The sequence below is a fragment of the Dasypus novemcinctus genome, chromosome 14 (assembly GCF_030445035.2).
Source record: "Dasypus novemcinctus isolate mDasNov1 chromosome 14, mDasNov1.1.hap2, whole genome shotgun sequence".
In the NCBI taxonomy this organism is placed as follows: Eukaryota; Metazoa; Chordata; class Mammalia; order Cingulata; family Dasypodidae; genus Dasypus; species Dasypus novemcinctus.
Genome location: NC_080686.1, coordinates 36,065,913 through 36,081,783, shown reverse-complemented (window position 1 = coordinate 36,081,783; position 15,871 = coordinate 36,065,913). Strand labels below are relative to the sequence as shown.

The following is a 15,871-nucleotide window of genomic DNA, read 5'->3' as shown; positions in this document are numbered from 1 at the left end:
TGCCTTTCCTCTCAGAGCTTTGGTTCATGCATGGAGTTCACGTTTCAGGCAACTCAGCATTTTACGTCATGTACAAGGTTGACAAATAACGTTTCATTTGCTTTGCATTAATGCCCTGTTTATTGAGCATGGATTACATTGTATTAATCTAGAATCAAGGAATTAAAGTGACAGGAGATTTTGTGCCTTTTCCAGTCTGATTTTATTTTATAAATGAGAAAATTGAGGCTATTTTGAGTAATCTGACCTGTTCTCATAGCTTCAGCTACTTTTTCTATTGACTTCAAAATAGTATCTCTAGCTCCGGCCGTCCTATTGTATATTCATCTTTTTATTTCAAAATTCTATAGTTCCACCTTCATAATTCCCCTTTCCTCAAACCTGCCCTTCCTTCTCCTTTGAGATATATCTTACTTCATGTCAGACTCAGGTGTTTTCTTTTATCTTGTGTACTTTTGTTATAACTCTTATTTGTTTGTTTACTATTTGCTCCCTAGATGATAAGCTTCTTGACAGCTGGAATACTGTCTTTGTAATCTCTTTGTTTCTAATATTTATATTCTATTCAGCATATATAAGGCCCTCAAAAAGTGTGTGTTAAATAAGTGAAGCAGTGGATTGGTGCCTGAGCCTGACAGAGAGCTCTGACATCCTGGTTTGCATACTGTGCTCTTCCTACAACTTAGTCCTCATGGGAAATTAAAAACAATATTTGAATACTGTAATCTGTGGGTGGGGGGAGCTAGAGATCTCTAAAATTGAGAAAACTGCATCTAGGCAGACAGGATAAATTCAAATTAGTAAATGATTGAGTACAAATTTTTCCAAGCTCAGCATTTATGTTTCTGCTTTGAGGAAGAAAACTAAAAACCAAATAACAAAAAGCCTGGCAGCAAAGCCATTGACTCCTGTGGTTGCGTGGGCGTCTACTAGAGCTAGCCTACAGTTTCCTGCCTTTTATTGTGTTTTAGATAGGCCCTCTTGATTTTGGAATATATGTAAAGTTTGTGGCAAAGTGAAGATTCAGTGTCATCTTATTTTTCTTGATTTAGAATGGAGAATCAGGAAAAGAAATGGATGATGACAAAGATGCAAATAAATCTGAGATCAGCTTAGTGTTTGAAATTGCTCTGAAGAGAAATATGCCTGTTAGTTTTGAGGTATGTGCTCAGTAGAGCTCTTCCCATTTCCCCCCATCCCTGGTTATTTTAAACAAACAAAATTAGCAGAGTTACTGTGCTTCCTTGTGTTCAAATTGTTATGAAATTGATAGAGGCCCAAGGGAAAGTAAACCTTAGTATAATATCAAGGATTCCTGCTGAGCTCTTTGTCCTTTCTCTATTAAACCATTTACATATATATTTCAATTTTCATCATAAAATTTATTTTCTGGATATGTGATAATACGTAATAGTTTGTAGGATTTAACATTTTGAATGTGATCAAATTAAGACTATTCAACCTAGATTTTAGTGACACATATATAGTAATATCCAATTTCTTTCAATTGTGTGAAGACCAAAATATGTTTCACTTAAACTTTAACCAGTAAATCACTAAGAAGGAATGAAGCAGCTCTCTACTTTGTAACTAGGTAAATATGTCATAAATACGTTTTAAATATTGAATTAAATTTAAAAGAAAAAGTTTTTATAAGTTATTATTATAATGTGGCCCTTATTAAAAGGTCACTGATTTTGCAACCCAAATATCTAGAAGGAAGGTATAAACCAGAAAATAAGTGGAAATAGTCTTAGAGTGTCCTCTTTCAAATGATATGAAGTTCATATATTAGAAAGTGTCCACATTTTATTCACTGACACAATCATCTGACCTTCACTTAGAACCTGTTTGCTTTCTTCTTGGACACATTTCTTACAAGTTGGGTTATCTGATTTCTTGGCTTGTAGCAGATTAAAAGCAGCAAAATGAAAAAGACAGGGACAAAGAATCATTGAGGGCCTGCTGATCCCAGCAAGAAATGATTGAGAAAATGTGGAAAACCTATCAAAAGTAATCGTATATACTCAAAAATTATTGGGACATAGGGCCCTTTAAAGGCTATAATGAATAGGGAACAGTTTTATAAGTTTTACAAGTCTTTGGAGGTATTATTATAGTATAGAATATTTTATGTTCATAATGATGATCTATATAATGTGAACAATAAAATGTTAAATATTTAGTTTTCTCTATTTTTCATTAAGTCAGTAAGTATATACTTTTTTTTTTTTCACTGAGAAGCATATCCACTAAAGTGACTAAAATAAAAATAGTTTTGGTGTTTAAAGTAGTAAACTTAAAATAACTTGGAAAATTTGCTTATGACAAATTCATTATCTCCAGTAATGTTGGATTATTGAGCAATTGTATTGTTTTTCTTTTCCTAATTGATACCCAAAAATTAGAAGAAAAAAATTCAATATAATGTGAAATAATCTTTTTTAGGTTCTAATTTGAAGGGGACTAAAGTTTTGAGCGCTGAGGTTTTGGAAGGCATCTTTTCTCCAAAAGCTGGCATAGTTTAAGAGCATATTAAATAAGGTTTAGGAACATTCATAGCTGACAGATTCATAATTCATTACTTTCTATAGCTAGGTATTTTTATGACACATCCTCTTAACCTTTGATCATTTCACAGAGGGAGAATAAACAATCCTTTCTATAAAACAGCGCATGTTTTTTCTCATCAGCTGTTTTTGAGAGATTTTGATATGCAGGATGCTTTGTGGGTATAAAACTACTATAGGACATGATCCTTCTTCCAGGAACTTATTCTTTTGTAGGAGAAAACTTATATATCTACAGAGTTATGGACAAATTATCATTCTAGATGGCCCATATTCCTAATCTAATATATAAGCTTTATGTTCTTAATTTTGTGCTCCATAAGAAGCTGGTTAACCATAATTAGAATTATTGTTTTAAAATAATTTTAAAAATTGACAAATTGAATGTGCCTAGTTATATTTCTAATGTTTTGACTTCAGTTTATTAAGCATCATAAGTATCATTAATGAGTAGTTCCTATATACTGTCTTTGTAATTGTTTTATTAAAGAAATACTATAATTTTGGCATAATCAATAATTCTAATTTTGATTGTGATATAAATATTTAAAAAGTTTCATATTATCAGAATACGTCTTAAGTGTTTATATGTTATTTAATATTTCACTTTTATTTAATAGGTTATCAAAGAAAGTGGACCACCACATATGAAAAGCTTTGTTACTCGGGTATCAGTGGGAGAGTTTTCTGCAGAAGGAGAGGGAAATAGCAAAAAGCTCTCCAAAAAGCGTGCTGCAACCACTGTTTTACAGGAGCTTAAAAAACTTCCACCTCTTCCTGTGGTTGAAAAGCCAAAACTATTTTTTAAAAAACGTCCTAAAACAATAGTAAAGGTAAGTATATGCTTGTAGAAATTATTATTCAGTTTTACTAAGTAAACATAACGATAACTTTAGATAAACAGTTTTCCATAAGGCATGTACCTAAAACTATGGATTATGTATAGTCTGGGAATTAAATAGGGTATGTGATTATAAATTAAGAAGAATTCTGTTTTGTTTTTTAAAACAAACACCTGCTTTAGTTCATCACATAATAATTTTCCTTGCATAACTCTAGTTTTTTTTATGGTTTGAAAAGTGTTTCCCACTTATGATTACCTTTAGTATAGTCTTCATCACAGTTGTCTAGAGTAGATGGTATTATATCCCTAACTTTACAATTATGGTTTTATAAAACATGCTCAAAGAATTTGCTCACTCTTATTCAGCTCTCATGTGGACTAGCCAGAACTAATCTGATCTCTAATCTGGTGTTCTTTCTGCATATCACACTCCTACACAGTAAATTCTTGGGATACCATGACATGGTAACAAAATAAAGAATTGAACAATACCAACAGCAACAGCAGCACCTAGCCTTTATGAAGTGCTCAGTGTGCCAGACTTTCTCCCTGTGCTTTACCTACTCTATCATATTAGATCCTCATAGTAGATGGTATCATTTTCATTGCTGCATGTATACCTTCCAAAGAAGAATACATAGCACACTGCTTTTTATGATGTTGTGACTGTCTCTTTTATTGGATCAGATTTTATTTACATTTTTTAAAAAAGGACAGGTCATAGGAAAGAGAAGCATTGGCACTTAGTACAGGACAGTGCCCACGAGTGTGCAGTATGTGTGGCATGAGTGAAGCTAGAGTGCTGTGCTTCCAGAGAAAGCTTTAAACACTTACCATTTTAGTTGCCAGCTTATCCTCACTTATTTAAGACTTCTTCTGATTAGACTGTATGCATCATGAATTATGGAAGTGAAATACATTTTTATCTTTAATATGAATTTCTTTTGTTTAGATTGTGCAGTGGCACAGTTTAGGTATTTCTAAAGATTTTATACCTTCACTTTATTTAAAAACATATACATCCATACACATATATAAATAAATAACATGAGTAAATATTTGTTCTTTTTAATGCGTACTTACAATATATCACTGAGAAGATGATTTATGTTATGTTTGTCCAGAAATAGCATTTTGCATTATATGCAAGGTGGACTAAAAATAAATGCCAAATAAATAACTCATACGTTGTGGTGGTTCTGATGAGGACTGGTTTTCATTTGTGTGCTTTGACAACATGGTCAGGTAGTAGAATAGCTATTAGGAGCATGATCTTTGGAATAAATTTTGAGTAGGAATCTCTGACCTGAGCAATTACCCAATTATTCTAATTTTCAGTTTCTTCACTTATAAAGTGGGAATAATAATAGTACTTTCTTCATAGGATTAATTTCATAGAATTGTTAATAGATTGTTAACTGAAAAAATGATGCACTTGGCAGGTATTCAATATTGTTATTTTAATGCTGTCTGTTTCCATTTTTTTGTGTACACGAACATATTCATGATGTATTACCTTAAAACTTCTTATATATAAAATCTGTAGCTTTTCCATGATAGAAGAAGAGTGTTTTACATTATACAGGCAATACAAAAAAAATCATAATAAATTCCATTTTCTCTGTTAAAATGAGCTTGATCTTAGTAAATGAAGAATAGTAAACGATTTGGCTAGCAAAAATCTATTGAAGATTCAAGAATAGGGAAATAATTCTATGGTACGATATAAATCTAATTCATGTTACTTTTAACTTTAGCCATGAAAAGCAAGGCTAGAAGAAAGTTACTTTTAAATGCTATTCCCCAAAGTTCGTGGGAGAAGAACATTTTGAATTCTCAAACAAATTTTCTAGTGCTTCCAGTCTAAAAGTATATTATTCTGGAATTTCCTTCCTATCATGAATTCAGATCTCAGGTCACACTAACTTCTCATGGGAAGCCTTCTCTGATCCTCCCTGGTTTCAGGCTAGGTTAAGCCCCTTTGTTTTTCCAAGTATATCATACTTGAATTACTTATGCCATGTCTGTCTTACGTTAAAATAAAGCCTATAAATATCCTTTGAAATATAAGGTTATTTTGAAAAAGCAGCATGCATGTAATGAGTTGTGTGCTCAAACCTTACACAGTGCCCATAATTGGATCATTTTGGAATGGTATCTCAGTTTTCAGCATTTCTTCACTTCCTTTTATGTCTTATACATTTAGAGTGCATAATTCCATATATATATATATATATATATATATTTTATTATTTTTTAAAAATTTCTCTTCCCTCCCCCCCCCCCCGGTTGTCTGTTCTCTGTATCTATTTGCTACGTCTTCTTTGTCCGCTTCTGTGATTGTCAGCGGCACGGGAATCTGTATTTCTTTTCGTTGCGTTATCTTGTTGTGTCAGCTCTCCGTGTGTTTGGCGCTATTCCTGGACAGGCTGCACTTTCTTTCACGCTGGGTGGCTCTCCTTACGGGGCGCACTCCTTGTGCGTGGGATTCCCCTACACGGGGGACACCCCTGCATGGCAAGGCACACCTTGCGTGCATCAGCACTGCACATGGGCCAGCTCCACACTGGTCAAGGAGGCCCGAGGTTTGAACCGTGGACCTCCCATGTGGTAGACGGATGCCCTAACCACTGGGCCAAGTCCGCCGCCATATATATTTTTTAAAGATTTATTTTTTATTTATTTCTCTCCCCTTTCCTGTCCCACCCAATTCTATGCTGTCTGTGTCCATTTGCTGTGTGTTTTTCTGTGCCCACTTGTATTCTTGTCAGCAGCACCCAGAATCTGTGTCTCTTTTTGTTGCGTCATCTTGCTGCGTCAGCTCTCTGTATGTGCAGTGCCATTCCTGGGCAGGCTGCACTTTTTTCACGCTGGGCCACTCTCCTTATGGGGTGCACTCCCTGTGCATGGGGCTCCCCTATGTGGGGGACACCCCTGCGTGACACAGCACTCCTTGTGCGCATGAGCACTGCATGTGGGCCAGCTTATCACACGGGTCAGGAGGCCCTGGGTTGAACCTTGGACCTCCCATGTGGTAGGCGGATGCCCTATCCGTTGGACCAGATCCATTCCCATAATCCCTTATATTTGACAGAAGTTGAGAAAGTATCTGTTGTATGATTTGCCTGGATTGGATTTCAAATAATAAAACTACAGCACTGTCTCATTTGATTTTCTTTATCACTCTGTACTATCACTGTTATCCCCGTTTTATAGGTGAAACCTCTCCAAGATCACATGGCAGAAGTCAGGGTTCAGACCCAGTCTCGTCTGTCGCCAGTGTCTTTGAAACTAATTGATTGTGAACTCCCTTTCAGATTTTAAGATTCACTCTATAGAATTAATCTGTTAAAATGTAAGACTGCCATGATGATGTATCTGGGTCTTATATCCTGTTTTTGTTTTTTTTAATGTAGCTCTCTTCTGGATGGTGAGATTTCTAAGAAGGCTTTCCAAAATTGGAGATTAAGTGTTCTGTAGACAAGTATCAACCAGACTGTCCTAACTGTTCTGTAGGATGATAATCTAAGAGCTTGTATCAAAGGACTGCCTTAATTGTCCAGAGTCCTTGTAGTTAATTTCAGTCAAAGAAAGAAACCAGGCATTGTCAATGTTCTTAGAGCTCCATTAGTAGCTAACTGGATTTATGTATCTGGTTCTTTGTCATTGGATTCTGTATCAACAACCATTTCTTTGGTACATGAAGACATTCTTATAAGAGAGATAAATAGGAATAAAGACTACCTAGTATTGGAAATATATATTTATTTGATCACCTTCATGAACTCATCATATTATTTCTATTGTCAGGCTCAAAAGCTTCCTTTCCCTTTTCATTGGGTTCTCAGTCTTATTCCTACAGATTATTGTCTGTATCTGTGTTTTCTAATCAGTCCTCCTGTATCTGTTTATAATTCATTTAATTTTTGTTTTTTGGTGTGTAGTAGAAATAGATAACTTTTATTAACATCTAAAAAGTCTCCTTTGCTGTCTCTTCTTCCTCTCTCTAACCATTTCATTTCTGGAGTTTTATCTTTGTTTTTTCTTACACTCTTCCTGGGCTGTTCTTTTATTTCTAGGGTTCCAGTTCATTTTTTTTTTTTTTTTGTGCCAAGTGTATTAACCAAAGGGGTGCTGATGCAAAATACCAGAAATTGGTTGGTTTTTATAAAGGGTACTTATTTGGGGTAGGAGCTTACAGATACCAGGCCATAAAGCATAAGTTACTTCCCTCACCAAAGTATTTGGAATAAGATGGCTGCCCATATCTGTGAGGGTTCAGGCTTCCTGGGTTCCTACATTCCTAGGGCTTGCTTTTCTCTGGGTTCAAGATTCCTTTCTTCTGGGACTGGCTTCTCTTTCCTTTGCGTGCTGACTTCCTGGAGCTCCAGCTTAAGTCTTCAGCATCAAACTCTTAACATCAAAACTCCAACATCAGAAAACCCTCAACTCTGTTCTTCGCCATGCCTTTTATCTGTGAGTCCACACCCCTTGGTGGGTGAGTGGGGACTCGACGCCCTAATCATAACTCAATCATGCCCAGGTACAGATCAGAGTACAAGCATAATCCAGTATTTTTGGAATTCATCAGTTATATCAAAGTGCTCCAGCAAGGGAGTGAAGAGTTTATTAAGCAACAAGAAAAGAGATAAGTATACAGTCCAAGACATGGATTGTGGGTGCTCTACAGGATGAGTTGCATCTCCAATTCATTCTTTATGTAGACATTTCTTAAATACTTTTCTGTACGCTACACTACCTTTTACACATCTTAACTTAGTATTTCTCAGGCAACTCAAACTCTGTGTCCAAAACTCGTCATTTTCCCTGTGAACCTGTTTTTCCTCTAGTATTCCTTATCTCAGGACTGACACTGCTATTCAGTTCCTGAAAACAGAATTCTAGAGGTCATTTTAAATTTCTTTCTCACCCCTTATAGCCAGTCAATGATCATGTTCTACTGATTCTACCACCTAAATATTTCTTAAGTTGGTCTATTTCTTTTTATCCCTTCTGCCACCCTTTAGTCAACTCATAATCATATGTTGCCTGAGCTACTGCAGTGGCATTTTTGTTGATCTTCCCACAAGTACTCTTGCCATCAAATAACCTTTTTAAAAAGGGCTCTTTTAGAGATACAGATCTGATAATGGCATGCTTCTGCTTAAAACCTTTTAGTAGTTCTAGTTGTTCTTAGGATAAACTCCAGAATCCTTAACATAGCGTGAGAGTCCCTGCGGGTTCTGACCTCTGCTACTTCTCCAGCCTCATCTCATGGAATTTGTATTCTCCAGCTATCCAGGCCCCTTTCCAGTTCCTCTTATATGCCACTCAGGATCTAGAATGCCATCTCCCTCCCTCCCTCCCAGTTTTCACCTAGCTTAGTACATGTTATTCAGATCCTGGCTTAACCCTGATTTCTCTGGGGGGGTAGCCTTCTCTCTTCATCCTCCCAATCGAAACTAGATTTCTTCACATGCATCACACTTAGAATAACTATGTACCAACAGTCTTTTCTATCCTAGTATGAATTAGCAAATAAAATTCAACACCTAGCAATTTTTGACTACTGAATTTGCATCATTGGCAAGTATTCTTGTTATCATCTGTCTTTTTGGTTATAGCCATCCTAGTGGGTGTGAAATAGTATCTTATTGTGGACTCGTACTTATAGTAGGCTTGTATTTCCCTGATGGCTAATCATGGTATTATTTTATGATTTAAAAGGTACTCAAAAAGTCACAATCCCATCCCCTTATATAAAAGCAAAAGTGCATTCAAACCATCCCTTGTGTCTGGTAGTGAGGGTCCTTTAGTACAGTAGAAATCAAAGAGACCCCTGAAGATGATGGAACTGGTAAACCATGCAAATTTCATTATCCTCTCTCCCTCTCCTGGAATTCTGTGATTCCAGCAATGCCAGGTGTTGAAACTATGTTTTTGCCTTTTTAACTATGTTTGCTTGTAACCATTAGGCTCATGCCCAGAATGCCTGCCCACATTCCTATCCCCTTTGCTACCCCTAGTCTTTTCCTACTAACTCCTTAAATCACCATACTCAGCCAAGGGCTCACCTCCTCCAGGAAGCCTTCCTTGGTTATTCCTCACCCTTGCTGGAGTTTGATTCCTTTCTTTAGGTTCTCAGAATACCTATATATACTAAATTGTATTGAAATTGTCTGTATATTTGTCTCCCCAAACAATTGAAAGGCTGATTGGGGAAGGGGCTGTGCCTTATTTATCTTTGTGTCCATATTACATACCTTGAAACCTGCAGCATAGTAGGCACTTCATAAATATTTATTGAATCAAATTATTCTGAGAGTTAGTTTGGCTGCCTATTGGAGTATGCTGACCACAAAGTTACTTAAAGGACTTAGTAATCTAAAGAATGATTAGAAAAAAAGTTGCTTTTAAAAACAGGTATAATTATAAAGAAATGCTTAGATATCACAGTAGTGGTGATAGAAAATTTACAACGACTAATGGAAATGATCAAACCATTCACTTGGCATCTCTTGGATTCTTTCACAAGATAATTATTTCTAAAAGTGTTAGATTAATACAGAGTTTTAAATTAGAATAAATGTTGTTTCTTTGCCATCTCAACTGTTATTATTGGGTTTTAGAGAAGCTGTAATTCCTGGAAATTAAATCTCATTCTCAAGCTCTCTTCTTGCTCCTCCTCATTTTCCTGCTGTAGGTGTTTCTTTGCTGTCCTGGCACTTACACACACTCTTCTGTTTCTTGTCCAAGTGTCAGGTGGGTTGCCTTCAAGAATTTTTGAAGTAGAGATGTTCAGACTTTCACTTTCAGAATAACATATTGTGTTGAAAACTTGTTCATTGCTTTTCGATTTTGTGATCAGGTCTGATTTGTTTTCTGTCCCTTTGGGCTCTTTGCTTAATCATCACCTTGTGTCTTTGTTTATATGTGCTACTTTCCAGGAACAAAAGCCATGCTTTTCATGGTTAATTCCTGCTTTTATTCTTTCTTGAGAACAGAAGGAAAGTACTGCTAAAAACGCATAATTGGTAACATTGATTTCTTTCACTTAGAACTTTCTCATTCTAGGGCTTTCTTCAGGCCCAAGGGGCTTCTTCCTGGGGAAGGAGGTGGAGGGTATCACAGGCATAAATTACCACCTGCCTCAAGTATCTCCCTTCAGCTGAACCAGAGTGTCTGATACCAAAGAGCAAAGAGAATACCTTGACTCTAATAAAGCTGGTCATATTGCTACTGTCCTAGAAAAGTGGACTAGGACCTGTCTGCCTGTTGTTGGCTCTTCTCCTTCCTTTCCTCTTTGGGACAGTTTGATATTATTTATGAATTCCAAAAAGAGATAGATTATATTTGTAAACTGGTCTGTTCCTCTGAGTTTGATACCTTTGATTGAATTAAATTCAAACTTGATTATGGTAAGATTAGGGCTTTGATTTGTCCACGTCATTAGGGTGTGCAGGTTTTAGTCCCCACCTCCTGGTGGGCTATATAAAGGGACAGTCAATCATGGAGACAGAAGTAGATACACAGAGGAGGAGAGACACTTCCACAGACACAGCAGAGAGATGAGCCATTTGCCTGATAGTTTGCAACACTGAGAAAGCCCTGTAAGAGACGTGCCCTCCAGCCTACCGCTGAGATCAGAAGGAGCTCGGACCATGGAGCACTAAGAGAGAGAAAGGCTGATCCCTCGCAGACGTGTACCCGCCATCTTGTTTCAACACATGGCTACATACTTTGGTGTGGTGAGAAAAGTAACCTTGAGTTGGACTCTTTAGGACCTTGTAACTGTAAGCTTTTACCCCAAATAAATGCCCTTTATAAAAGCCAACAGATTTCTGATACTTTGCATCAGCACCCCTCTGGCTGACCAATATACTCTTCTTGGGTATTTTCCAGCTTAACTAGAAGAGTTGACTTGTACTTCACAGAACAGGTGGCATTGGCCCACCTTACTAAAATTGGGCCTGATTTTACCTCTACTTTAATGTTGCTGAGGAGAGAAGTTACTTGATTGAAGGTAGTACCTGTTTTCCTTGCACAGTTGAGAATTTCTGGTTTTACCTCCTCAGCTCCTCATTCTTTTGTAAGGCTGTGTGCATTTCTGAGTTAAGGAATGGGGGCCTCACAGAGTTTGATGCAGAAGAAGCAAATAGATTTTTTGGACACTTTTAAAGATGAGTTGAAATATGACATGATTTGGTGAAAAGGTATAAATTTCTAAGGGAAAATTAGCTCTGGGTTTTCCTGTATTATTAAGGAAGTAACTCACTGCACAGCGCTGCCCATATGGCATTCATTATTTCACAAACTTCTTCTCTTTAGCTCTTCTTTATTTTACTTATTCTTTCCCCAACCTTTTCTACATTTAAAAATCTGTTTGTGATAGTTATATAAATTTAAATCTCAAGCCTCAATATGTGGAGCTGTTGTCAAAAGAATAAAACAAAAGTCTGATCAACTTATCACACTGTACTCTTATATATAACATCTGTAAGGCTGATTGGTCAAGTCTTGCTCTAAAAGCAAAGTATAAAGTTGAGCCCTGCATGGGAATTACACCTATCTCAAGAAGACAAATAAGGACATTTACCAAGGTGAGGTGCAAATCAAGTTTGAGCACCTGCAGTACCATACTAGACATGGCCAAGCCCCTCAGAGGGACAGAGTTATCAGGAGGAGCTGAGACTGCGCTGGTGCTGAGAAAAGTTTAGTGTGATACATGTAACCTGTAACATAGTTATTACCGTGGTCTCTAGTATCTGTTTTAGAGTAGATTTTCACAAGTAGAAATAAAGTTCTTAGTGCAAGCATGTTCTCCTTTAAGAGTATATGATATATGCAGTCCTTCTATTTCTAGGAAAAATAGATGAAGAAAGTTCACATGCAGAAAGAATATTTGATTTACAAAGATTTGTTTTTAAGTCATAATATATGCAAAAAGATGTATATAAATTTGTAGGAATTTCAAAAGCACATTAGGGAGCAGATGTGGCTCAAGTAGTTGAGTATCTGCTTCCCACGTGGGAGGTTCCAGGTTTGGGTCCTGCTGCCTCCCAGAAACAAAAAACAAAAGAAAAAATAAACTTAGGGGAGCTGATGTGGCTTAGAGGTTAAGTGCCAACTTCCCACATATGAGGTCCCCAGGCTCAATCCCAGGCCCCAGTACCTCAAAAGAAAAAAAGGGAGGGGAGAGGGGAAGCAGATGTGGCTCAACTGGTTGAGCTCCTGCCTACCACATGGGAGGCCCTGAGTTCGCTTTCTGGTGCATCCTGGAGAAGACAAGACAGTGAGTTGGAGTAACGGGCAGGTGCAGCAAGCTGGTGCAGCAAGATGACGCATCAAGGAGACACAGGAAAGACAATGAGAGACTCAACAAAGCAGTGCGCTGAGGTGGCTCAGGCGACTGAGTACCTGTCTCCCACATGGGAGGTCCCAGGCTTGGTTCCCAGTGCCTCTTAAAGAGAAGACATGTGGATACAGAGAGTACACAGCACATGGACATAGGAGAGTGCAAAATAATGGGGGGAGGGAAGGGCTGTGTGGGATAAATAAATAGAAAAACCTTTTTTTAAAAAAGCACATTAAATTAAATATAATAACCACTTGGTTTGCCACCTACCTTTAAAATAGAACATTTCTCAGTAAGGCTGAAGCTCTCTGTATGCTCTTCTGTCACATCCCCATTCCACTTCTCAGAGGTGATCACCATTGTTAGTTTTGTGTTTATCATTCCTAACTATGGTATTATATTTACTTTCCTAAAAGTTATTACTTAGTTAGATTTTTAAAAACAATTTTTGGGATATAAATGACATATAGCAAACTATACAAATTTGAAGTGTACTATTTGATACATTTGATATGTACAAACTTGTAAAACTTTGCCCACAATCAATGTAATGAACCTGTCCATTGCTCCCAAACTTTCCTTATGCCCCTTTGTAATCCCACTGCCCTCAGTTCCCAGGCAACTGCTTATCTACTTTCTGTCATTGTAAATTAGTTTGCATTTTCTAGAATTTTATATAAATTGAATCATACAGTGTGTATTCTTTTTTCACTTGATGAAGTATCCTCATATTTTCCCATTTTTAAAGATTAGAGTGTTTTAAATAATAATACATTTATTATTGAATTTTGAGAGGTCATTATACATTCTGGATGCAAGCTTTTTTTTTAAATCAGGTATGTGGTTTGCAAATGGTTTCTTTAAGCCTATGACTTGTCTTTTTTTGAAGAGCAGATGTTACTAATTTTGAAGAAGTCCAATTTATTATTTTTTTCTCTGATGGAATGTGATTTTGGTGTTGTATCTAAGAAATCATCATCTAAATAAGGTTACAGAATTTTCTCCTTTTTTTCTGAAAGTTTATAGTTTTAGTATTCTATTTAGATCTGCGAGCCATTTTGTGTTATTTTTGTAAACAGTGCAAGGTATGGATTGAAGTTCTGCTTTGTTTGTTTTTTGTTTTGGTCCAGCTCTATTGGTTGAAAAGACTGTCCTTTTTTCACTGAATTACCTTTGTTCCTTTGTTAAAAATTAGTTGACTGTGGATCTGTTTCTGGACACTTCTGCTTCATTGATCTATTTATTTTTATACCAATACTACACTATCTTGATTACCAAAGCTTTATAATAACTCTTAAAATCAGGTAGTCTGAGTCCTCCAACTTTGTTCTTTTTTTTTTAAGGTTTATTTTTTATTTATTTCTCTCTACTTCCACCCCCCCCACCCCCCCACCATTGTCTGCTCTCTGTGTCCATTTGCTGTGTGTTCTTCTTTGACCACTTGCATTCTTTGTCAGTGGCACCAGGAATCTGTCTCTATTTTGTTGTGTCATATTGCTGTGTCAGCTCTCCATGTGTGCAGTGCCATTCCTGGGCAGGCTGCACTTTTTTCGCGCTGGGCGGCTCTCCTTATGGGGTGCACTCCTTGTACATGGGGCTCCTCTATGTGGGGGACACCCCTGCTGGCATGGTACTACTTGCGTGGATCAGCACTGCGCATGGGCCCTCTCACCACATGGGTCAGGAGGCCCTGGGTTTGAACCCTGGACCTCCCATATGGTAGGCGGATGCTCTATCAGTTGAGCCAAATCTGCTTCCCTTGTTTTTTTTTTCCAAAGTTGTTCTGGATATTTGCCCTCTGCATTTCCATATGAATTTTAAATCAGCAGGTCAATTACCGAAAAACAATACTAAAATAGACTGATGTGATTTTGAATGGGATTACAGTGAATTGATAGATCAGTTTGAGGAGATTAGACATCTTAACAATATTGAGTCTTCTGATCAATGTTTTATAGTTTTAGGGAACTTTACATGAATTATGTCATTCTCTGTGCTTCTGTGCTTGTTTTGGTTTTTTTTTTCCTCACTTAACCCTTTTTACCTTGAAATTCCTTCATATCCTAAGGCATGTGGCAGTGCTTAATTCATTTTCACTATTATATACTCTTCCATTATACAAACATGCCATAATTTAATTTATCTATTCTTTTATTGATGAATGTTTAGATTGTTTCTGGATTTTTTTTCTTATCAAATAATGCCGCTGATGGATATTCTTGTACCTGTGAACTAATACATGTGAGAGACAGTTTTCTAGAGTATATTAATGTCTAGGAGTAAACTAATTAGGGTAGGATGTACTATCATTAGCATCACTATACATTGCCAAATTGTTTTCCAGTTTGTACTCCCCTTAGCACTGTATAGAGTTTCTGTTACTCCTCATCCTCCCTAACTGGGCCTATCAGTTTTCTAAATTTTTGCCAGTTTGATAGATGTGAAATAGTATCATGTGGTTTTTATATGAATTTCTGAGTCCTAATGCAGTTTAATATCCTTTCATATGCACTTTCTTCTGAGAAATATACCTACGTATATGTTTTGCAAGTATCTCCTCCAAGTTTGTGGCTTGTCTTCTCAGATTCTTTTTGGTGTTTTTTGATGGAACAGAAGTTTTGAAGTAACTCAACTATACTGAAAAGTTTATTCAGTTTTAAAACCATAGTTGATCCAAGTATGATATTATTGTTGATGTAATTGATATAATATTGATATTATCAATAATATCTCTGAGCACCAAAATACATTTTCTGATATTCCTTTATAAATGTTTATAAACTATTCATTTATCTTGTCCAGCCACAGTTTTGGGTTGTGAAGATAGAGGTGAGAAGCACTGTTTCTTTAAGGATCCAATAACAAGTTTTACAATCATATTTTGAAATTTTTTGTTAAATTATTTTTAGGCTGGTCCAGAATATGGTCAAGGAATGAACCCCATTAGTCGCCTTGCTCAAATTCAACAGGCCAAAAAAGAAAAGGAGCCAGATTATGTTTTGCTTTCAGAAAGAGGGATGCCTCGACGTCGAGAATTTGTGATGCAGGTATTTCTGACTTTTATTTTAGAGGAATTTTTTAAAGATGTTGAAAAATTTAATA

The 15,871-nt window shown here is 36.5% G+C and overlaps 1 protein-coding gene across 26 annotated transcripts in view; it reads left to right on the top strand.

The window, feature by feature from the left end:
- STAU2 (staufen double-stranded RNA binding protein 2) overlaps window positions 1-15,871 on the top strand; it is a 330,295-nt gene that overhangs the window by 145,196 nt on the left and 169,228 nt on the right. For all 26 annotated transcript variants that reach the window (XM_071207866.1, XM_071207860.1, XM_071207865.1 and 23 more), the window contains 3 exons: window positions 1,053-1,160; window positions 3,191-3,403; window positions 15,679-15,816. In XM_071207866.1, the coding sequence (XP_071063967.1) occupies window positions 1,053-1,160; window positions 3,191-3,403; window positions 15,679-15,816 (459 nt within the window). The remainder of the gene's footprint in view (window positions 1-1,052; window positions 1,161-3,190; window positions 3,404-15,678; window positions 15,817-15,871) is intronic.